This window comes from Podarcis erhardii (genome assembly GCF_964252035.2).
Source record: "Podarcis erhardii genome assembly, chromosome: 10".
In the NCBI taxonomy this organism is placed as follows: Eukaryota; Metazoa; Chordata; class Lepidosauria; order Squamata; family Lacertidae; genus Podarcis; species Podarcis erhardii.
Genome location: NC_138500.1, coordinates 32,788,535 through 32,813,041, shown reverse-complemented (window position 1 = coordinate 32,813,041; position 24,507 = coordinate 32,788,535). Strand labels below are relative to the sequence as shown.

The 24,507-nt window shown below is 43.6% G+C and overlaps 1 protein-coding gene across 2 annotated transcripts; it reads left to right on the top strand.

Annotated features, from left to right (window-relative positions):
* Positions 1-5,618: 5,618 nt before the first annotated feature.
* Positions 5,619-20,758, top strand: LOC309350617 (cytochrome P450 2D14-like). Of its 2 annotated transcripts, XM_081877636.1 has the most exons (10): positions 5,619-6,098; positions 8,502-8,598; positions 11,093-11,258; positions 11,915-12,067; positions 13,094-13,254; positions 13,349-13,522; positions 14,977-15,118; positions 16,430-16,617; positions 16,990-17,131; positions 19,612-20,758. In XM_081877636.1, the coding sequence occupies exons 1-10, from the start codon at positions 6,010-6,012 to the stop codon at positions 19,788-19,790; spliced, it is 1,491 nt and encodes a 496-aa protein (XP_081733762.1). In that variant the 5' UTR covers positions 5,619-6,009; the 3' UTR covers positions 19,791-20,758. The 2 variants fall into 2 exon arrangements, with proteins under 2 accessions (XP_081733762.1, XP_081733761.1); XM_081877635.1 differs by lacking the exon at positions 5,619-6,098 and having other exon boundaries at positions 7,631-8,598.
* The last annotated feature ends 3,749 nt before the right edge of the window (positions 20,759-24,507 follow it).

Here is a 24,507-nt window from a genome sequence, read left to right as displayed (position 1 = left end):
CAGGTCTCGAAAACTTGAGAAAACTTAAGGTCTAATAATATTGCATTTTTCAAGGAGTGAATCTGAGTAGACAATAAACAATTCGCATTAAGATTCTGTAAAACATTAACTGCTTTGCTTTTGCCTTCATACATATACATTGGTGCTATTATTTTTCTAGTTTCTTTTAGAATTAGGTACAGAATAAAAAGGCATAGTATGTTCTTTTCTGGGGGAGTTTTATCACCCCCAACTTTCATACAAAATGCATTTATATTAGGGAAAATTACCTTGCAAATAGCATTTATTAGGCAAAATTGCATACAAAAACATGTGTATTAGGAGAAATGAAATGCTAAAATGCAGGTGAACATTTATGAGGACTTCTTTAAAAAAAAATCACAGATGGAAATGTGAAGAGCTGAGGACTGGAAATATGATATACTGACACTAAATTGACATATTTGCTCACCTCCTTTTTCCAGGGGACACTCTTCATGGAACTGTGAAGGTATTTATTTATTAAACTCCACTAATATTGGCACTATTCAGTTACTTCACCTTGCTAGACAAATAAAGGTATGACAAACTCCCTCAAGAAAGATGAGAGCTAGGTAATATTATTTTGCTTTGGGTGTTTTAAAACATGGACACTCCCTGTTGGTAATGCTTGAGAGATTTGAGAATATGTAGCAATAATAATAATAATAATAATAATAATAATAATAATAATGTACCCTGGCCACCTGATTGGGTCTTTTCCTTCCCCTCAGGGAAATAATCTGGGTTGCCCTGCCTAGTCAACACCCAGCTAATCTCCCTCATCCCTATTCAGGCTCTAACCAAGTCTTATCTGACAGTTTAACTGTCAGGTACCAACTTTTAACTCGCTGCTCCCTCCTGATTGGTTGACACTGTTGGTTTCTATTTCCCTCACTGAGCAGCAAATGCAGTCATGGGACATTGTTTTGCATTCCACAGTCAGAGTTACTGTTGGGTTCCCACGGGAATGGGAGACTGGATGTGACGTTCACTGGTTTCCTGTTTGTCACTGTTCTCTCGGTGTTCTTTGCTTCCAAGAGGAGTTGCTTCTCTGCTCTCGCAGAGGCAAGATGCATGTTTGTATTCTCTCAGCATAGAAGTGTAAATAAAGTTAAGAATGTGGCACATACTGCTTATCCTTCTGCTGTGTGTGACGACGCTCTGCTTGGGCTCAAGATGAGATGAGCCGGTATCAGCTTCAGCTTCAGATGGGCCGAAGCTGGTCAAAATCTCACATTTTTGGATATGGGCCCAGAAAAACGGAATCGGACTGAACTAATGGCTGCTGGCAGAGGAACAAAGAAACAAAGGATCGGAACGCCGGCAGCGGCAGAGGGACGGATCGGACGTTATCTACGCATCAATATGATTGATGAGAGGTATGTGCTCATTGCTCCAGGCAGCCTGCCAGCTCCTAATTAATGGCTTTATGGCTGGACTTTGAACTTTTAAAGCCGTTTGCCGTGGCACAGGCTCACAGGCTTGGGAGGCTTGAAAACCGAAAGTACTTTTAAAAGTGCTTTTGGAATGAAGCAGCTGTACACAGATGCAGCTTGATTTAATGCAGCAGAGATGGCTAATGAAAGGCTGGCTGATGCTTGTGGGAGTCCGTTGCCACTCAGATTGCTGTTCAGCCAACTGCTCAGCTCACAGTAGCCCATGTTACTGCCATGATTCTGAACGAAGCAGACCGCCGAGGTGCTAGCTGCATGGGTAAGGGGGAGTCTTCACAGACATCATCCCAGAACACAGTGGAACCACCAGATGGTGCCAAAGCTTTGAAGGCAGTGAAATGCTACTCGTGTGGACGTCTAGGCCATATGAAGGGGGAATGCAGATATCCCAGGGCCAAGACAGAGCAGCGCAGCGAAAGCTCATCGTGTGGAAAAGGCCAAGGCCAAGGCAAAGGTCCGGTGTCCAGGACAACGCAGCACAAGGCAATGGTCTCACGCTTCACTCCAAAGGTTGCAAAGGTCCAGAAGACGTCTAGATCTTTCTTCATGGTGGATTCGGGAGCCATTTATGCAATGATAAGCGACTGTTCGTGTCTTTTACACCGCAGGAAGGTGCGATTCACCAGGCGGATGACCACACGATCCCCAGTCAAGGCTACGGAACTGTTGTTCTTCACAGTTTGGACTTATCGATACAAGATGTTCTCTACGTTCCAGATGCTTTACACAATCTACTCAGCGTTGCGCAGCTAAATGAACGGAAAATTGACGTTTCCTTCAAGAACAAGAAGTGCACCATCACAAAGAAAAACGATTATGTATTGCATGCTGAATATGTTGATCGATTGTTTGTTTTGTATTTTGATGATGATGTGCAGGATGAAACATGTTGCATTGCAGGTTCTAACAAAAGTTTGCATGCAGGATGTATTCATGATTTTCACAGGAAATTTGGTCGTTTGCATTTTGAGGCAGTAACTAAAATGCCTGCCTTGGTTAAAGGTATGACTATTAAACCCTGCAGGTACCACATGAAGTGTAAGGCATGCGCAGCAAACAAGGTGAAAATGGCTGCGAAAGGTAAGGTGTCTAGTAGGCAAGCTACAGAACCATACCAGGTTGTTCATGCTGATTTGGTTGGTCCACTATCGCCCTCTTTGGGTGGAAACAGGTACTTCATGGTTCTCATTGATGCATTTTCCAGGTATATTTATGTGTACAATCTCAAGCAGAAATCAAAGGCTTTTCCAAGATTCAAGGAATTCTGTGCTTGGTTGGAAAATGTGCATGGTAAGAAGATAAAGACTTTTTTCACTGATCACGGGGGGGAATTCACTTCTCAGCAGTTTGAAGCTTTTTCTGACAGAGAAAGGAATTCAACACGATTTGTCTAGTCCTCGCTCGCCATGGCAGAATGGACTTTGCGAGAGGGCAAATCAAACATTGCTTCAAGGGTTGAAAACCTTGCTGCATGATGCCAATCTTCCAGAGAGTTATTGGGCTGAATCTCTCTCCTGTTTTGTTTACTGTTATAAACGCTGGTTGTCTTCAGCGATTGGTTGTACCCCCTATGAGAAGATGTTTGGCAAGAAGCCATACATCAAACACATGAGAATTTTTGGTTCTGATATGTGGGTTCACACACCACAAAGCTCCAAGTTAGGCAAGCGTGGATTGCATGGTATCTTTCTAGGTTATCAGAAAGGTTCTTACAGAATAATGATGACTGACTCTAAGACAATTAGGCTCACAAGAAGTGTTGAGTACAATGCCAAGTGGGGGGAGAATGTAGGAATTTTCCAATGTTATCCTGATGACAGTGATGAGACTGAGGATAGGCAACAGCAAAAGCAGCAGCAACAGCCACAGCTGCCGCAACAACCCACACCCTCTGATGAAGGTCCTGATTCTGAGTCTGAGACTGAATCGGGTGATTCAGAGGATTTCAAGAGTGCGAAAGCCTCTATGCGACCCTCTGAAAGCTCTGATCAAGAATTGGAGGAACCCTTGTTCACAATAGGTCACTTTTCTCCTAAGAAAGAAGAGGAGAGTGTTGAAGACCTACGGCTAATTCGCAGGTCACAAAGAGCCACAAAAGGCAGAGCTCCAAAGAGATTTGCTGATGAGTTTGCTAAGACAGCAGTAGCAGCTGTTAAAACCTCCAAGAAGGTAGTTGAACCTTCAAGTTCCCAAGAAATCCAGGATTTGGATTCAAAGGATGCTGAGCCATGGTTAAATGCCATGAAGGCTGAGCTTGATTCCTTAGAGAGGAACAAAACATGGGAGCTAGTTCCAGTAGTTCCAGGAATGAAACTGCTTGGAAACAAATGGGTCTTCAAAGCGAAGACAGATCAAAATGGCAAGATAGTCAGACACAAAGCCAGATTGGTAGCCAGAGGTTTTTCACAGGTACCAGGTGAAGACTATCACGAGACCTACTCACCCACCGTGAGGTATGAGAGCATTAGGCTTATGCTCAAGCTTGCTGCAGAGGAGAATCTACACGTTAGTCATCACGATGTGAATACAGCGTTTCTGTACGGATCTCCAGGTGAATCTCTTTATATGCTTCCACCTGATGGCATACAGGTAAAACAGGGATTTGTTTGTGCTCTGAAGAAGTCCCTTTATGGTCTCAAACAAAGTGCACGGTGTTGGCACACAAAACTCACTGAAGTATTGTTTTCTCTAGGTTTTAAGTAAGGGAAAGCTGATCCATGTGTATTTGTCAAAGGGGAGGGGCAAAAGAAGCTGTATTGCTTGTTTTATGTTGATGATATTTTGTTATTTTGGAAAGATGTCACAATGTACAATAACGCCCTAGCTCAACTGAAAGAGCACTTTGACATGAAAGATCTTGGTGAGGTAAACAACTACCTATCTCTGGAAATAGAGAGAGATCAAGACGGTAACGTTCTAGTACACCAGTCACGGAAAATTGCTGATGTGTTAAGCAAACTAAACCTGATGGATGCTAACCCTGTAGACACACTGATGACAACAGGTTATCAGGTAGATGACACTGAAGAAGCATTTTCTGACACTACACTGTACAGAAGTGTGCTAGGCAAGCTAAACTTCATTGCCATATGTTCAAGACCTGACATTGCTGTTAGCTGTAATTTGCTAAGCAGACAAGTCAACAATCCTACTGTTAAGGATTGGAAAGCTCTGAAACGCACAGCTCGCTATTTGAAAGGCACTATGCATTACAGACTGAGATTTAACAATCAGAAGTCTGGTGGTCTTGAGATATTTGCAGATGCAAGTTTTGGAAGTGACACTACAGACAGGAAAAGTACGTCTGGAGTTTGCTACATGTACAATCAGGGTCTATTTGATTGGTCATGCAAGAAGCAAACAACAGTTAGCTTAAGTACTTCTGAAGCTGAACTGAATGCACTGTCTTATTCACTTAAAGATTGTGAATGGTTGTTACAATTGTGCAAAGACATGAAAATTCCTGTCAAATGTCCAATCCAGGTTTACCAGGACAACAAAACATGTTTGGCTTTGCTGAATTCTGAAGGTTGTAAGCAAAGCACAAAGCATTTGCAATTGAAACTGCAACATGCTAGGGAACGTATTCAGAAGGGACTTGTAACGGTGTCCTATATGCCAGGTAATGAAATTCCTGCAGATGTATTGTCCAAAGTTGTATCAAGGGATCAACACTGTACCTATGTGCAGAAGTTGGGTTTGTACTGATATTGTATGAACACGCTGCCCAGTGATATTCACAGAAAGGGGGAGGATGTTGGTTTCTATTTCCCTCACTGAGCAGCAAATGCAGTCACGGGACATTGTTTTGCATTCCACAGTCAGAGTTACTGTTGGGTTCCCACGGGAATGAGAGACTGGATGTGACGTTCACTGGTTTCCTGCTTGTCACTGTTCTCTCGGTGTTCTTTGTTTCCGAGAGGAGTTGCCTCTCTGCTCTCGCAGAGGCAAGATGCATGTTTGTATTCTCTCAGCATAGAAGTGTAAATAAAGTTAAGAATGTGGCACATACTGCTTATCCTTCTGCTGTGTGTGACGACGCTCTGCTTGGGCTCAAAATGAGACGAGCCGGTATCAGCTTCAGCTTCAGATGGGCCGAAGCTGGTCAAAATCTCACAGACACTCCTCCCAGCCCTGATTGGCTTCTGGGTCTCCGGGAAGATGACCCAAGGTCCATTAGTCACAAAAGGCTATGTACCGAAATACATTTCTGGAGTGGCGCACTTGCTGTGGATCTGCATTCACTCTTTCCAAGCTATATCAAGTTAAGAGGAAAACAAATATCTCCATTTCCAGCAACTGCCAGCTGAATGGCTGGCTGGTGTGGCAATCATGAAGTCTGCCTACTTTTCCACTCCCATTCTCCAGCTATCTGTGCAGAATGCTGACTGGGCCTTGTGGCAATCATAAATTCACTTCTATCTCATCTCCTCTTCAAGAAGTCTTCCAAGTTTAAAGAAAAACTAACTGGCCTTTAAATAAAAAAAAGTTCCTGTACAAACATCTAACTGAATCAACAAATGTTTTTTAAAAGATGATAACCTGCCTAAAACATGACAAAAGACGTGAACATCTGCACAGGAACTGGAAGAAGATACAAGCATCAGTTGAGGAGCAAAGGAAATGTGGAAGTCCTGTCCAGGGCCTAGACGGGGGTCAGCATCAACTGGTCCAAGTCCAATTTGAGCCAGTCACTCTGCCAGCTCCAGACTGACACAACAACCTGCCCACTCCCCCAACTCCTACCCAGGCTGGCATGCTGGCTGCAGCTGTGGTATTGGTGCCTATGCTCCGTTAAGCCCTAGCAGGCCACAGCCAAAATTAGGACTGCATGGGATGAGGCAATTTGGGCTATAGTCAAGCAAGATTCTAGTTATGTGAACCCTGTAATTAAATATCTGATTTTTATCACAGATTCAGATCTGGAATCTCTCTCAATATTACTTGTTGAGCCTGTTTTTCACAATCTGCTCTACGTTTCCCCAAAAATGATCAATATAAGATAAACTTCTCCTGACATTGTGTATGCAGTCTCAGCAACCCCTCCCCCCGGGAGCCAGACCACAACAAACATTTTGAGATTAAAATTGGGCACAACTTTATTTATTTATTTCAGCCGTAGGTAAACCTTGGCATAGGCATTGGGAGTGTATCCCTCTCAGCCCCCTGCTGGCTTCTCTTCAGGGGTCTGAGGCATGACAGGGTCAGCTGGGGGGGTGCGGAATGAGGCCATTGCAAAACATGGCGGTTTACACAGATGTTAGCTCCCCCCAAGGCACTGAGGCAGCACTTAGGGACCAAGTTGTTGGGCCTGACCTGCATCTACAGCCAGAATAGCGCAATGTGCCAAGTCAAATGGGAGCCAGCAGTAGCACAAATTCAGTGGTGGATTTGCTCAAAAGAAAAAATAAACAGAAGGAATAATATTATTGACAGTATCAAGGCATCATATACTATTCTATCAACAGTTTTAATTGTTAATGTGCAAACTCTGGAATATTCATACAGAAGAAAATGACAACCCGCCTTCTGCATTGTGTTTTGCTATATGCATTGAAGCATTTGCAATTATGATTAAGTCTAATGAACAAATCTAGAAGTAGGTCCTTCTATTTCCAAAATAAGTATTTATGCTGATGGAGTAATAACATTATCAAGTCCTCTAATGCCAGCTCAATATATTCTCCAAAAGCCTCAGAGATTTTGAGGTAGGGTGAAGGTACAGTATGAATATGATAAATATGTATCCTAATATTTTGTAACTGATTTGTCTGGGGGGGGGGGGAATTACATGCACAGTTGAATGTAATATGAAAAAAGCATTTTAGATCTGGATTGGCACAATACACAGGGTGGCCCAAAAGTAGGTACTGTATACAGCTGAATCAATGAAATTAATCACAACTGATTATATGGCTACATATAGCTGGCACACAACAAAGTGGCAGTAAATTTCAGGCTGGCAGTTGGAAAGAATAGTGGAGTAGATAAAAGGGTTATTTTTCTTTACTGATATTGTGAATGATGACAGTGAACTTGAGTAAAGAACAAAGAAAGCGGATTCTAAAGCGATATATCTACTTTTGGGCCACCCTGTAAGCAGTGCTCCCCCCCACCAAAAAAAAATGTTTAGGAGTACCGTACTTTCATTTTGACTCAAGAAAATATAGTTAAAATCGGGGAAAATAAATACAGTAAATGGACCAAAGTACAAAAATTCACAAAATGTTGAGGGGTATGCATCCCCCTGCGCCCCACCCCCCAGAAAAAGCACTGCCTGTAAGTTTGTTAAGTGTTGGTTACAGAACCGATCAACCAAATAAAAAACAGCAAATTTGATCTAATTTTGGATAGTTCACGATCTGACATAAAAAAAAAATCTATTTCAGCTTTATTATATAGCTCTTATAGACAAGACGGTTGATTAAAAACAAGGATAGTGTAAATAGACAGAATCTCAACATGTAAGTCAGGACATTTTGTCTATTACAAAACACAAATATTATGATTTTCCTTTCAATTCTGAAGCCATAGCAACATGTGTGCTTGCTTCATGTACTCAGTTGCGGGAGAAGTAAATTGGAAGTTTCTGCTCAGAAAGTGGGGCATTGTTCATCTTATAGCTTTTTTACCAGGAAGAACTCTGAGCTTCTTACCAGAAGCAGGACACAGAAAAAACAGCTCATTCTTTCTTAACAGATTCATTCTATTCTTCATTGGCCCTCCCACAATTTTTCCAGGAGTTACTTAAAAGCAGAGGGAGGGAGCACAGGGATGTGTTAAGGAAGTAATTCTGACTTCAATTTAGTATCATTTCTCTCTCTCTACGGAACACAATACACATAGGAGGAACTTTTCAGACAAAAGGAAGTAAAAGCAGAAGGAGACTGAATCAGTGCAGGGAGAAATCATGGAGCCATTCCATTGGGTGTTCTCCATGCTCATGGCCATATGGAATAACCTCAGGTTGCTGGTTATACTATTCTTTTTGTTAACTCTATCCTTTGATTTTATGAAGCGTAGGAAGCCTTGGAGCAACTACCCGCCAGGGCCTATTTCCTTGCCCTTTATCGGCACCCTTTTGCAGATTGATATGAGGAAGCCTCATCTTTCTTTCACTCAGGTAAGTGCCAAGGGGAAAAAGAGACCTGGATCATAGAATTGTAGAGTTGGGAGGGATCCCAAGGGTCATCTAATCCAACCCCCTGCAATGCAGGAATCTAAAGGATCCGTGACAGATGGCCATCCAACATCTGATTAAATGCTCCAATGAAGGAGAGTCCACCAGCTTCTGAGGGAGTCCGTTCTATAGCTGAACACCACCTCCCTCAGACTTCTTCCTCTGGTGACCAGCAAAGAGTGCTGTGTTTGGGGAACAGAAGTGAAGAAGGGTAACCTGCCATTGGCTTGATTCCATATTGAGCTGCGGCAGTGAGTGTTGGGGGGGGGGACTTGTCTGTTTCCCCACAGTTCCTTTGTGGCTTATAATATGGGCTCATGCATGCTGATGGGGTGTTACGCTTGTGTGTTAATTCTGTTGCACCCTTGGAATTATATTTTGGTTTCACCTGCCTTGCCCCATGCCAGTCATTGCAGTTAGCCTCCTGGACATTTTAGCTCTGAATGGGCACAATAGAAGTATGTTAAGTGTTGGTTACAGAACTGATTGACCAAATAAGAAACAGCAAATTTGAACCAGTTTGGGATAGTTCACAATTTTCAGTGTGAGTTCACAGCAGTCAACTGTCACATTGTTTTCTATTAGATGATATTGCTTTTAAACATATGGGTGGGTACACTGAGTTTAGCGGGGAGCTGCAACAAGATGTTTTGAGGGTTGGCTCCAGCCTTTAACAGGAGGGCACTCATTCAGGGTTCCAGACAGCCTGTAACAGGAACCTATCGGTGGTTTGGGTGGGTGTGTAGAAGGACAGGCAGCAAGGATGGGGAAGAAAAATGACTACTTTCCTCTTCCTTAGTATATTAAAGAGTTTGAGCTCAGGGCTGACTGCTGGCCCTGAATCTGAACACTATTGCTATATTAGGAAGTTTTTAATGTTTGATGTTTTATTATGTTTTTATATGTGCTGGAAGCCACCCAGAGTGGTTGGGGAAACACAGCCAAAAGGGTGGGGTATTATTATTATTATTATTATTATTATTATTATTATTATTATTATTATTATACAGAGAGAGGAAGAGATTTTTTGCTACTGAGAATGAAAATATTTATTCTTTTTCATTTCCTCCATCCTGAAACCTCCCCATATAGTGGACAGAGGAGAAATTTGTAACCTTTTAGTGCACATTCTTCCTACTCTAATCACAACTCTAGAATACAATAACCCATGAAAAGCAGTGGTGGTGGGGGAGGCTTAATCCTTCCCCTCCCCCCAAAAATGATCACCTCAACATTCTTCTAAGATAATGAGCACAGGTCCCCGTGCTGTAGGGCTGTTCCTAATAACACTTGCTTTTATTTTCACTGAATGGTTGTGTGAGGGAGCAACCTTCTTTAATTGTGAATGGTGGATATACATCTACAGAAGACTATATATAAAGAGTTAGGTGCGTAGTAGTAGGAAGGTTTAATAACTGGAATTGGTACATGTTTTATAAGAATGATTAACAACAATTGACCCACCAATTCAAGCATTCATCAGTTTCCTTATTAGAATTAAGGATGCTTGAGTAAAGAGTAGAATTCTTTCTTCTGTGTACAATAAAAAGAGGACTGTTTTGAGTTAGAGAAATGTCATATAAAACCACTATTAGCAGTTCAACCCTGTTGAGTTCAATTGGATGTAAGTTTATGGCTGGAGTCTCATTTTTGTAATTTTAAAACTGATTTAGAGAAACACTAGACATACTAAGTTGGGGAGTGCATGAGCCCAACATTACAAGGGCAGTCCACTATTGGAAGGGTTAGCCATCTTCTACCTGCTGAAAGGAAAAGGAACCCTTAAGATGAAAGAGGGGTGCCTTGAAGTTGGCCACCTTCATTTAGCACTTGGGCAACTGACGTAGCAGACACACAGGTAATCTGGTCACAGCCTTCATCACTAGGCTGTCATTTGTTGTATTTCTGGTCAAATAATTATTATTCCAAAACTTGCATACAGGGTCGTCTTAAGCAGATGTGGTGCCAGGGTGCAAATATCCGTCCAGTGCCTCCAAATTACCATGGATAGTGTTTGGGGGGGGGGGAAGGAAGCTGCACACTGCCAGCCATCGGGGGGCGCAAATCTCCCCCATGCCACTGCAGGAGAGCAATCCCTGCAGAGGCTTGGGAGGGAAGCTGCGCACCCGCCAGCCATATAGTTGGTGGGGCGCAGCTTCCAGGCTAAGCCTCTGCGGGGACCGCTCTCTTCCCATGGAAGCTTGGAAGGCAAGCTGCACGCCCACTAGCCATATGGTTGATGGGGCACAGCTGGCGGGCGTGCAGGGAAAGGGGAGGCCACTGGCAAAGCCGCGCAGCTCCCCCACTCACTGGGGCGCCCCTGAGAGTCCGACGCCCTGGCACAAGGCACCACTAACCCCTATGGGTAAGATGGCTCTGCTTGCATACCTAGATATATATTAGCATATGGACATTTTATGCTGTCATATATTTACAGCTGTCTAAGAAGTACGGGAACATTTACAGCCTGCAAGCCTTCTATACCAATGTCGTGGTGGTGAATGGATTCAAGCTAGTGAAAGAAGCTTTAGCCCACAAGTCAGAGGATTTTGCTGATCGTCCTGATATGCCTGTCCAGAGTTATTTGGCAGGATACAAGCAAGGTATGTCTGGCTTTGTCAGTCCACGGTGCTGAAGGAGATGGGAAGAAGGCAAACCAGGGAGCATCCCTCCCATCTGTTGGCAATAAAGCAATTCAAATAGGAAGAGTGGGAATTAAATAATGGTCTGTTAATGCTTCCAAGCCATAAGAAAGGAGCATTTTGGTTCTCACTGTTTTTCTTGAGGTTCAAAAGCTCATTGAGTGTGAATGATAAGAGCTGTTTGGCAGTGAAACAAACTCTCACAGAAGGTGGTGAACTCTCCCTCATTGAGGATGGATGTCAAAGATTCTTTAGCTGTGATTCCTGAATGGCAGGGGGTGGACTGTTTCTCTGGCTGAGGAGCTTCATGACTGATTTGGATTTGAGTCTCTCCCAGATCCTAGTCCAACACCAAACTGACTCTCATTTAAGAGAGAATGAAAATAATTTTTAGACATTAAAGCAATAGTGCCTTGATTCAGAGTATGAGCGAACTTTCCCCATCGGTCATGTAATACATTTCCCCATTCCTTTTGTTTGTTTACCAAGTCTGATTTGGTTCAGTGTCAGATGATTGGTCTCCAGATGTACCGTAATAATTTTAGCCAGTAAGAGCTGACTTATCTGAAGCAATATTATGTCAGCATTTTAACCGCTTCAATTTTATGCCCTCTTAGGACTGGTATTTGCAAAGTATAATCATGCCTGGAAGGAGCAGAGGAGGTTTCTTGTCTCAAACTTGAGAGATTTCGGAATGGGAAAGAAATCCCTGGAATGGCAAATGATTGAGGAAGCTGGCCATCTGTGTTCTGCATTCCGCGCTGAGGGAGGTTCGTTAAACCTAGGAATGTGGGAAGTGGGAAATGTGCTTAATTAAAAATGTTTACATTCTTATTTATTTATTTATTTAATAAAAAGCATACACTGTTTGATTGTTTAAAAAACCCTTAAAACAATAACATGATCAATAAGAATAAATAATAATAATTGAAGACTTTAAAAAAGTTAATATTATGTTGCATGCCACCCCAATCTCTGAGCGGTGTGAGATTCCAGGGGTTCTGAGCGCTTACCCAGGCTTGTGTTTCCTTCAGGAATAAGGCACATGTCTTTATGATATATGGTTTATTTACATATATCTATAACCTGAGCCTATGATGGATTGGCTCACAGCATTAACACCCCAATAAGGTCTTGTTTCTCCCATAGCTGCAGCCTTGAATCCCAGCAGAAATCAGGCCTGGCTCTGACTCTCTGCCTTCCCAGCCTGCCCCTCTTGCACCCAGCTCCCAGCCCCCTGTCTATGTAACTAGCAGACTGTTGAGGGAGGGAAGCCCACCCCTTTGGTTTCTGGTACCTAGCCACTTCCTTTGTTCCCTTAATGGACCATACTTAGCAGGCTATTACTAGGCTGGCCTGCTTATTCCAGCAATTGAATCCATGCTGGATCCAGGAATTAGATGGAGGATCAGGCATACAGTCTAATTCCCCCCCCCCCCACATACACACCTCATAACAATAACAATACACTAAAAGCAGATTAAAACTCGCATGAGCTTTCAAAATATCTGGGTGGGCTTGCCTAAACAAAAATGCTTTAGTAGGTGCTGAAGAGAGTGCAGTGCAGGTGCATGCCTAATATCAGTAGCTAAAATGTATTTCTCCCATCTCTGTCAAAGAACTCCACCAGTAAAAGTCCAGAGTGTTGTGCTTCAGACCTTAGGTTTGATTTCCAGAGAGTTTTGAATTTGGAACATTTATAAGTGTACATTAAAGAGAGCAAAGCAAATGGAGCCATGGTGGTTAGGGCAGGGCAGGGGCGATGAATCATCAACCCACTTCTTTTTCTCTTTCAGACCATCCATTTGACCCTCAGTTTATTATAAACAATGCAGTTAGCAATGTGATCGCCTCTATGACTTTTGGCTATCGCTTTGACTACAAAGACCAGAAATTCCAGGAGCTGCTGCACTTACTTGAAGATTGCATTCAAGATGCATCAGGATTGTGTACTCAGGTGTGAAAAACTGCTGCTTCATCAGAAATATTGTTCTTTAGTGACTGTATCTCTGTACCAGGTGTAATGGATTTTCTTTTCCATTCTGCATCAGCTCATTAATATGATACCTTGCTTGCTGCACATCCCACCACTGGAACAGATAGTCTCTAAACACCACATGGGTTTGTACAACTACATAGAAAACATTCTGAAGGTGCACGTGAAAACCTGGGATTCATCCTGCAGGAGGGACATCATTGATGCTTTTCTGGAAGAAATAGAAAAGGTAGGATGTTGGTATTTTGTAGTTCCAGCCCAAGGTACATACAATTCTATACAGTGGTACCTTGGTTTACAACCATAATCCATTCCAGAGGTCCGGTTGTAAACCAAAACAGGTTGTAACCCAAGGTGTGCTTTCGCCAATGGGGCCTCCCCCCCAAAATTGGTTGGAATCCAAAAAAAAATTGGATGTAATCCTAAAAAAGGGACACAAACTTCCGGGTTTGACATGGTTGTACAGTGGTACCTCGGGTTAAGTACTTAATTCGTTCCGGAGGTCCGTTCTTAACCTGAAACTGTTCTTAACCTGAAGCACCACTTTAGCTAATGGGGCCACCCATTGCTGCCGCGCCGCCGGAGCCCGATTTCTGTTCTGCAGCAAAGTTCTTAACCTGAAGCACTATTTCTGGCTTAGCGGAGTGTGTAACCTGAAGCATATGTAACCTGTAATCCACGATTACAGGTATGTAACACGAGGTACCACTGTAATCCAAAACGGTTGTAATCCAAAGCGGTTGCAAACCAAGGCTACCACTGTAATTGGTTCTAACTATTAATTTAAAACCTTAGTTAAATCAGCAACTCACTGTTCCATGGGCATAGCCGGGGGGGGGCAGGGGGCAGCTGCCACCCCCAATTAATAAAATTCAATGAAAATACATAGCAAACTGAGGTTCTGCCCCCCTCTAACAAAAGTCCTGGCTATGCCCATGCATCTCTGTGTGTGCCATACCTGATTTGTGGAGCAGTGGGGTTGCAGCCCTGACCCAGGAGAGGACCCAATACCTCTTGGGATCTCATGAGGTGTTATGGCTTGGTCTCTCCCACAAATGCGAGACAACTCTAGCTGTTTATTATTTCAAATTTATTGCTAAAACAACAAACTAGGACATAGCTCCTCTACTCATCGTCCTCCCCAGAAGATGGAGTTGCCCAGACTGAGCTCCTCCCCCTTCCCCAGCACAGAAGCCCCCACCTTCTTTTCCAGTATCTTTTGCACTGTCTAGATTCTACGAGATTTGGGAGAGAATGCTTCCAGCATTCCAGCGTCTGACTGACTATTGGAGCTCTCACACAGCAGCCTGTCACTCTGGCCCTGTCTTTCGTCTCCCCTTTGTTCAGAGCTCAGATCACAGTTGCTCTCCCCCTCCTCTCTGCCTTCCGCTGTTAACTGTTCTCTCTCTATGCCTGTGTCTTCTTCTCCTGTAAGCATCTGAGCTTCGCTGACACGAGGCCTCAGAATCTCCTTGGAGAAAAAGTGGGATGTAAATGTAATAAATTGATAAATATGCCACCACTCCCGCTCTGCTAAGAGCGCCTTCCTTGCCCAACTGGGCAGGTCTGTAACTGATATGACTCTGTTACTGGAAAGTCCAGTCTCTTTGACACTTTCTGCATGCTATATAGGTGCCATAAGATTTATTTATTTTTTGAGATGCATATCGTTTGTCTTCTCAGAGGAAGAAAGATGTGAAGACAAGTTTCAATCGTGACATCCTTCGTCTAATAATTACTGAACTTTTTGCTGCTGGTACTGAAACTGTTGCCACCACTCTGCGCTGGGGCCTGCTGTACATGATCCAAAATCCAGAAGTCCAGAGTAAGTACTACTACAGCTGCTATATGCTAAAAGAAGAAGAAGAAGAGTTTGGATTTGATATCCCGCCTTTCACTCCCCTTCAGGAGTCTCAAAGCGGCCAACATTCTCCTTTTCCTTCCTCCCCCACAATAAACACTCTGTGAGGTGAGTGGGGCTGAGAGACTTCAGAGAAGTGTGACTGGCCCAAGGTCACCCAGCAGCTACATGTGGAGGAGCAGAGACGCGAACCCGGTTCCCCAGATTACAAGACTACCGCTCTTAACCACTACACCACACTGGCTCTAAAAAGAGAGATTTTAGTGCCAGTTTCTGAAAGAGCAGCTATATTAGGATGGGAATTTAAGTTTCGACAGAGATCTACAATATGCAAGAAGCCATTGGACTTCCTGTTTTCACTGAATTAAGGGCACATCTGTAGCTGCTCTTAGTGTATGGTAGCAAAGACAAAACTGGCATTCTAAGACAATTTATTGTGGCAAACTTTTTCATAGGGCACAATCATAGTCCAATTCCTGTCCACAGAATGCTCCTTTTCCTCTTTCTCTAATTGGGCCTTCTTGTGTGCCAGTCTCTAGCCTGAGCTAACCTTGAGATGGTCTCTTGCCTAGACAGGGCCTCCTGCTGGAACTCCAGGTCAGGTTTGAACCACCAACCAGCTGTGACCACTTGGAACAGAACATGTCCTTGTTCATAAAAGCATTTTAACAGGAAATAAGGTATTCTCCTATCTGCAGGTTGCTGATTCCAGAGGAAAGATCAAGTGTAGCTCCCAGCAGCATGGGATCTGCACACACATTTATAGGTTTCCCATCAACAGCATAGAACATCTCCCCTTAAGGATCTGCACAGGCTTCTTACATGCTAACTGAGCCAAATTCAAGTTTTTGTTATAGAAGGCTCCAAATTGTTTGGGGACCAACTTACTTGGACTGCTTCCCCCCCACCATAGTTGCTTGATTTTTATATTCAGCTAGAGAGGCACTATCAAAGGTAGCACATGATATTCACCTTGCTTCTACAAGTAATAAGCTGTTTTGTTTGTGCACCTAAGTTGTAGAATTCCTTGCCTATGCAAAGGAAGTACCATCAATACACCAAGTTTCAGACACCTGCTGAAGACCTTTCCGTTTGTACCCGTCCTTTCTGATGTATAGCTCGACCTATCAGATACTGTGTGTCTGGATGATATGTACTTTTATGCTGTTCTGTGGGTGCATTATGTTCACTGCCTATATAGTTTGCTTATTGTGTGGTGTATATGTCTGTAAAATAAATAAATGGGAGAACAATGAAAGTGTGCTTTCTTTCTAGGTAAAGTCCAAAAAGAAATTGATGATGTGATTGGCAAGAACAGGTCAGCCACCATGGGGGACCAGGCATCCATGCCTTACACTCATGCTGTGATAAATGAAATTCAGCGATTTGCTGATGTTTCTCCATTGATGCTGCCTCATATGGCATACTGGGACACGACATTACAAGGCTTCTTCATCCCAAAGGTATAAGTTTTGCTAACAGAGTAAAGGTATTCTGAACAGAAGCAGGCAGACTGTTTTTCTCTTTTGCATGGAGTTGAACCAAATTTAAACTGCTTTATTTATTCACTGATCCCAAACTTAAGATTTCTCAAATGCCTTGAATCTGCATGGGGAATGAACTCCTAAACTGCTTGGACATATGCCCAGAAAGCAGGAGTCAAGGAGAAAACTGCTCAGACCTGTGTTTTCTAGGCACGGCACAAGCAGAAGTACGGACGAGCCCATTGTCTCCAGAATCCTAAGATATTTCAAAATAGAGACAGGATATAAGGAAAACACAATGCTGCTGATTGTAATCCTTTTACCAAATCCTCTTTCTTTGGACACACTTAGGGTACCACGGTCATCTTCAATCTGTCATCTGTACTGAAGGATGAAACTGTGTGGGAGAAGCCTTATGAATTTTACCCAGAGCATTTCCTTAATAAAAAGGGGGAATATGTGAAACGAGAGGGCTTCCTGCCTTTCTCAGCAGGTAATTCCAGAGGACTAAAAGCTGGGATATTTACTGTTTCATAATCACACATTTTAATATTGCAAGTGTTTTTTTCATGGTCACATTATAAGGGCTTCTTCAGATACAGTCCTTTGTGGGTGTGGACAGTGCCAGATTTACGTATAAGCTAAACAAGCTTAGAGCCCCACTCTCTTGGGGGCCCCAAAAAAATTTAAAGGGAAAAAACCTAGATGTACATTCTCCAAAATATAAGATAAAAAACAAATAAACATTGATAAAATACATATTTTGTCATGTGCAAATGGCTTTAGATACCTATTAGGCCCATAAATTACCATATAGCATATATTCAACACACAAAAAAAGCGACAATTTGTTGTTGACAAAGGACAGCTGGACATATAAGGGGCCCCATTACCTTTAGTAACTTAGGGCATCATCAAACCTAAATCCAGTCCTGGGTGTGGAGAGAGAGATCTACCCATAAATCTTCGTTGTGGAGATACAAATGTTTGTGCTCACAATTATGCTCCCACTGAAGAGAAGTCACATTTGTGCAGCACTCAGAACAGCTATTTCCTTCTGGCAGTTTTCCCTTGTCCCATTCCTTTCCAAGGGGAAACCTGCTCTTTAGCGATAGATCGGAACAAATGTTGATCCAGGGAAAACCCAAATTGCTGTTTGCTCGAATTGAGTGTTAAAGAGTGGTTTTGCCCAGGGGGAAGCAGCAGGACAAGAGGAAGTGTACATAAGCCTAAACCACAACCCCCTTCTTTAGTTTTCAGAGGGAGGATAGCCCCATTCAGCATGGGTTGAATCCCTATCCACTGATCTGCCTTTAAAATCTTTGTCTTTTCTGGATTAAGCTTCAATTTACGTGGCTCTTGGAGGAGTGCCAGCCCTCAATGCACCCCCCCTCCAGTTTGCCAGCCCTTGTTTATAAGACTTGGCTATAACAAAACAGCAGCAGCAGCAACAACAACTTATTACTTGTACCCCGCCCATTTGACTGGGCTGCCCCAGCCATCCTGAGTGGCTTTCAGCAGAATATTAAACAAAACAAAATATGACACATCAGATTGTGATAGATGGTTTATCCAATTATGGTGTGGAGAAATACAGGAGACAATTTTTTATCTCCTTCTCATAGAATAAAAATGCAAATCAGGCAAAAAAACTGATTGGCATTCAGGATAGACACAACAAAATAATTCACCACACAGTGCAATTCACTTCCTGAAGACATGGGAATGGCCTGGTCTGCGATCGCTGCAGAATTAGGTCAGGAATCAGAATAAGGTGACAGAATTCTGTGGTAGAACAGATTGAATAATTTCTAAGTTGTAAGTCACCTTTTATGAGACATTAGCATCACCATTGCTGTGACCGTGTCACTGCCTCTGAGACTTAATCTGAAATGCTCATAAAAGCAACTGATGGCAAAAGATAGGGAAAGGGCCAAAGTCCAGTGGCAGAGCCTCTGCTTTGCATGCAGAAGGTTCCAGGTTCAATCCTCAGAATCTCCAGGTGCTGGAGAGACCCCTGTCTGAAATTCTGGAGACCCAGTCAGTGCTGACAATACTGAACTAGATGGAGCAATGGTCTGATTCAGTATAAGGCAGCTTCCTGTGTTCTTGTTCCACTTCCCTCTCCCCAATCCCCATACAGTTTGGGTGTCTTCAAAATGATTTTCTTCTTAACTGGTGGTTTTACTCATTCGGCCACTCACACCAGTGCCGTGGGTCTTTCCTTTCTTCAAAGGGTGCTGTGCACACCATAATAATAATAATAATTTATTATTTGTACCCCGCCCATCTGGCTGGGTTTCCCCAGCCACTCTGGGCGGCTTCCAACAAAGATGAAAAATACATTAAATGTCACATATTAAAAACTTCCCTGAACAGGGCTGCCTTCAGATGTCTTCTGAATGTCAGGTAGTTGTTTATCGCTTTGACATCTGATGGGAGGGCGTTCCACAGGGTGGGCGCCACTACCGAGAAGGCCCTCTGCCTGGTTCCCTGTAACTTGGCCTCTCGCAGTGAGGGAACCACCAGAAGGCCCTCGGAGCTGGACCTCAGTGTCCGGGCAGAATGATGGTGGAGGAGACGCTCCTTCAGATATACTGGACCGAGGCCATTTAGGGCTTTAAAGGTCAGCACCAACACTTTGAATTGTGCTCGGAAACGTACTGGGAGCCAATGTAGGTCTTTCAAGACCGGTGTTATATGGTCTTGGTGGCTGCTCCCAGTCACCAGTCTAGCTGCCGCATTCTGGATTAGTTGTAGTTTCCGGGTCACCTTCAAAGGTAGCCCCACGTAGAGCGCATTGCAGTAGTCTTTTCTTCAAAGGGTGCTGTGCACACCACCAACCACCTGTGAATTAACCTTCTCCAAAGCATCTGTCTGGGGCCTTTCTGTGTAGGGTCTTGCAGTCTGCATGCTCACTGGAAGAGTCACTTAGGAACTGACACTTAGCTTGATGTCCTCTTTCTTTTTCAGGTTTGCGTGTATGTCCAGGAGAACAGCTAGCCAGGACAGAGCTCTTCCTCTTCCTCACCAGCCTCCTTCAGCATTTCACCTTCTGCTTCCCAGAAAACCAGTCTAAACCTCAACAAGAATCTCGCTTAGGCTTGACAGTAGCGCCACCCCCCTTGCAGATCCGGGCTATTCCAAGATAACTATAGATACCTGCAACGCACTTGTGCTGCACTCAAACTTGGGAGATTTCAGTGGTTACTGAAATCTCCCAGGGTGACCCAGATATTCACTTTCTCTCCTAGTTCATTGGAATTTAAATCTCACTTTGAACAATGACTCTTTTTGTTCAGAATTTCTAAAAGCATGCACAGTGGTACCTTGGGATGAGAACGGGATCTGTTCCAGAGCCCCGTTCGCATCCTGAATGGAACGTAAGACACAACGGCATGTCTGTGCGTGTGCGGGTCGTGTTTTGCTGCTTCCACACATGCGTGTGACATCATTTTGAGCATCTGCACATGCGCGAGCGGCGAAACTCGGAAGTAATGTGCTCCGTTACTTCTGAGTTGCTGCGGAGCACAACCCAAAAGCGCTCAACCTGAAGCACATTCAACCCGAGGTATGACTGTATATTGCCTGGTCCTTTTAAACCATGATGGGGCAAAGAAATTTGAATGAGCTGTATTCAGAAATATATCTTTCCCTTATTATTTTCAATCAAGTGATTGCGTATCTTATTAAACTGATTTTGTTCATATTATCCAAACTGCTCTTCCATCATTTTGAACTATCTATATCAGGGCAGTCCAACCTCTCAGACCAAGTGGGCTGCAAGAAGACTTCACGCACTGCTTTGTTGCAGCGGAGACAGGGAGCGAGGCCAAAATTTGATACCCAATAGCTCTCACACTGCCTTCCCAAAGCCAGCTAAGTGAGGTGCTGGGCTTTGGGAAAGGTGTGACCATATCATTAATGTCCTTGCAAGCGAGGGAAGAATGGGGAGAGAACCAGTGCTAACCGGCTCTTCCTACCATTAGCTCTTCCCTTTGTGACCCCAGGCTCATCCTACCCCTGACTTTGCCTTCTGTTAGCTGCCCCTACCTTCTGGCCCAGCAGAAACAATGGTCCCCAGCAGCCACTGCTATCAAATACTCAGACTAGAAGCAGAGACTAGAGTGGAGGTGTGGGTGTTTTGGATGACATGCAATTAATGATTTTTAAAAATGATCTGCCATGGAATGTGGTGACCCTCTAATTCTACGCTTTGGGGCAACGACTAGGTGGAAAAGGGGTGGAAGGCATTTTCCCTTGTAGTGCAAGAGCAAATAGTTGAATTTATTTAATCAGAAGTACAGTTGTACCTTGGAAGTCAAATGAAATCCGTTCTGGAAGTCCGTTTGACTTCTGAAATGTTCAGAAACCAAGGCGTGGCTTCCAAATGGTTTCCGATTGCACACACACACACAAAAATGTTCTAAAACCGGAACAGTCACTTCCAGTTTTCAAGCGTTTGGGAGCCGGAACGTTTGACTCCCAAGTATGACTGTATCTACAAAACTGCCTTCTATGGGAGGGGAAAAACATCACTCAAGACAAAATGACACAAAGCAATAATTATATTTAAAAATAAATAAATACAATTAGTAAATCACAATGACTTTGAAGACTCCCTTCAGACAAAGGATGTCACATAGAGGAGGGAGAAAGGTTGTTTTCTGCTGCTCCAGAGAAGCGGACACGGAGCAATGGTTCCAAACTACAAGAAAAAAGATTCCACCTAAACATTAGGAAGAACTTCCTGATAGAAAGAGCTGTTCGACAGTGGAATTTGCTGCCAAGGAGTGTGGTGGAGTCTCCTTCTTTGGAGGTCTTTAAGCAGAGGCTTGACAACCATATGTCAGGAGTGTTCTGATGGTGTTTCCTGCTTGGCAGGGGGTTGGACTCGATGGCCCTTGTGGTCTCTTCCAACTCTATGATTCTATGATTCTATGATCTCCATGGTGATGAATTTGCTGTCTTCCTCTGCCACTTCAAAGGGAGGGAGGGAGTTGTTCAAATCTGTAAAAATTCATTTCAAAATCATAGACTTTTGGGACATTGGGATGCATTCTGTTATTTGGTTATTTCGAGGATGGGGAACCTGTGAACTTCCACCTTCCCCAGCCAGCATGGTCAGTGGTGATGAGAACTGTAGTATTGCAACCAGAGCTTTTTCTTCAGCTGGAACTCACTGGAACTCAGTTCCGGCACCTCTCAGCTGGAGCCATTCTAAGAGAACAAGGGAGGCGTTCATGGTGAGTTCTGCACCTCTTTTTCTAGAAAAATAGCACAGATTGCAACAATGTCTGGAGGGCCACAAGAGATAACAGGATGCCTCTATTTAGAAGAAGCATTCCCTCCTGGGAAAGGGGAGGCCTCTTACTTTGTATAACCCTGCCTCCTTTGGGATGCCATTGGGGACTGAACCTGGGAGATTTCGCATGTAAGGCAGGAGCTCTATTGCTGAGCCACAGCCTGGCCGTCACACAGGATGGAAGGAATCTTCAAAAATGGTTCTTGCTGCAACATAGGCACACCTCAGCTATGTTAGGGCCAATAATTTCAATAGGTATACTCTGAATAACAGTCAGGTGCAGATTCATAATTTTATTAAAACTAAACTTGTTTTTTAAAAATTCATTTCTGTTCCATTTGTATCCTGCCTTTCTACACTGCTGTGCACAGGTCAGCTCTACAAGCCAAAGAAATGACAAAAGCTACAACTAAGTTCCCACCCTGGACTAAGTCAATCCAATGCAAATATGTTATAATGAAAACTATATATATAATTGTAGAAATGAAGGACTTAAGTCAATTATAATATTTCATGGTAAAATCAACCTTCAGAATACCAGCAAAGAAATGCCAAATCACTCCCAACAATTGCAACAATTAATTAATTAATTGATTGCTGCCATTATTGTTTATTGTTTAATCAAAGTCACAATATGTAAAATATAGAAATATTGGGTACGTTCCTCCTCTTACGTCTGCCACCCCACCTACAATTCCTATACCTGCTTCAATTTACAACAATAATCTAATATTAGCTGGAAAAAAACATGTTTATCCAGTTAATGTCTTTCTTTTTTCAGACAGGAGGGGGTGAGATTTTTGCTTAGAAATAGTGATGAAGGGAGAAGGAAAGGTTGATATTATAAAAGAAGCTAAAGGGCTGCAGTTGTGGTTAGGCAGCTAGCAGAAACCGCAAATGTGTCAGCTCTGAAGCTGCTTCCTGTTTTCAGCTCTGCAGACTGGGAGCTGTTTCCTGTTTGAGCTATCGGCTTTAGAAATGTTTTAGAAATGTTTTAGAAATGCAAGACATATATGCAGGGGATGAGAAAGGTTTCTCTCAATATTCTCTGTACCTCGTACCTAAGAAATCTGCACCTAAGCTCTGTACTTTGTACCTAAGAAAGGTTGCTCTCAAATACTATCTGCAGTAAAATCCTGTGCTAATCCTGTGCTAATCTTACTTCTGCAAATTTGGCCAGACAGTTAGCACATCGCCAGTGACTGCTTGCTAAATTTGTCTGGCAGGTCAAAAGTCCATTTCTTAGCTTGCAGAAATATTTTAGCTGCTGTTTGCAGATTTAACCAGACTTCATAAGGAGGCCAGGAGGCCCCCTTCTTCCTGCCTTATGCTTACTAATGCAAAAATGAGAAAAGACACGTACAAGCAAGAGGGGAGGGGGGAGTGCTTAGCTAGCAGAAAGGCACGTATGAGGAATGTTTAGCAAGCATTAAAAATGTGTTTAGCAAGCAATATAGATGTGCCATATAAGGGAAAAAGTTGAACATTTGCTAGCTGATTGGGCAAATCTGGAAAGGGTATGGGAGGGGGGAGAGTGTTCAGAAAAGTATAAGAAAGTCTGCTGAAGTGTTTTGCTTTACAGCCAGTTTGCAGGAGCTATCCTGCTGGTTGTCACTCTGCGCAGATTGCAATAAACTCTTTTCTCCAAAGAAGAAGTTGCTTTCCTGGTACTTTTGTTCCCTCCATGGTCCAGGGGATGGCGAGGCTAATGGATCCCTAGGTAAATAAGGCTTCATTTCTTTGGGGGCTCGTCCGGGATCAGCCCCCTCCCCAATACAGACCGGAGGGCCAGGCTCGACCTCGGTGAACAGCTCGGATCGGCGGTTGCAGGCTTCAGCGCGCACCCCATCAGATTTGTGGGGGAAACCGGCCACACCGCTCCGGAGTGGAGACACAGGTCGAGGGAGAAAAGAGAACTGGCCAGGAGGGGTCCGCAGCGAAAAAAAGGTAAGCCCGACGGGAAGGGCAGCCCGACAGGAAAAGGGCAGGAGGCTTGATCAACCTCCCCTGGTTGTGGCAGGGTGTCACAGGCAGTAGAGTGCCGCCAGGAATAAGGGGATTGGTTGTGCAGTACAGTGCCAGCCACCAGGAATAAGGGGATTGGTTGTGCAGTACAGTGCCAGCCACCAGGAATAAGGGGATTGGTTGTGCAGTACAGTGCCAGCCACCAGGAATAAGGGGACTGGTTGTGCAGGAGAGTGCCACCAGCAAAAATTTGGAACAGAAGCAGGAGGGGAAATTATATTGATGTGATTTGTATGTAGTATGTTGCATGTCAGATACTCCGGTGATTGAATTGTCGAGTGTGGGCCGGGGTATTAGTGCCCCTTGGCCGAGCGAGTGCAGGGTTGTGCATTTCTTGGCAGCGAGAGCTCGATCAAGTCACAACCTGAAGTATGTGTAGTGTGAAAGAATTTATAACCCGGTTAGGAGCGGAGTATCTGGAAAAAAAAAAATGGGGTCTGGGGCAAGCCAATGTAGTCCCCTGGAATGCTTCTTAAACAACTGGAAAGCAGCCACGAAAAATGATGACTGGGGAATTAAATTAAGACGACAGAGAATGA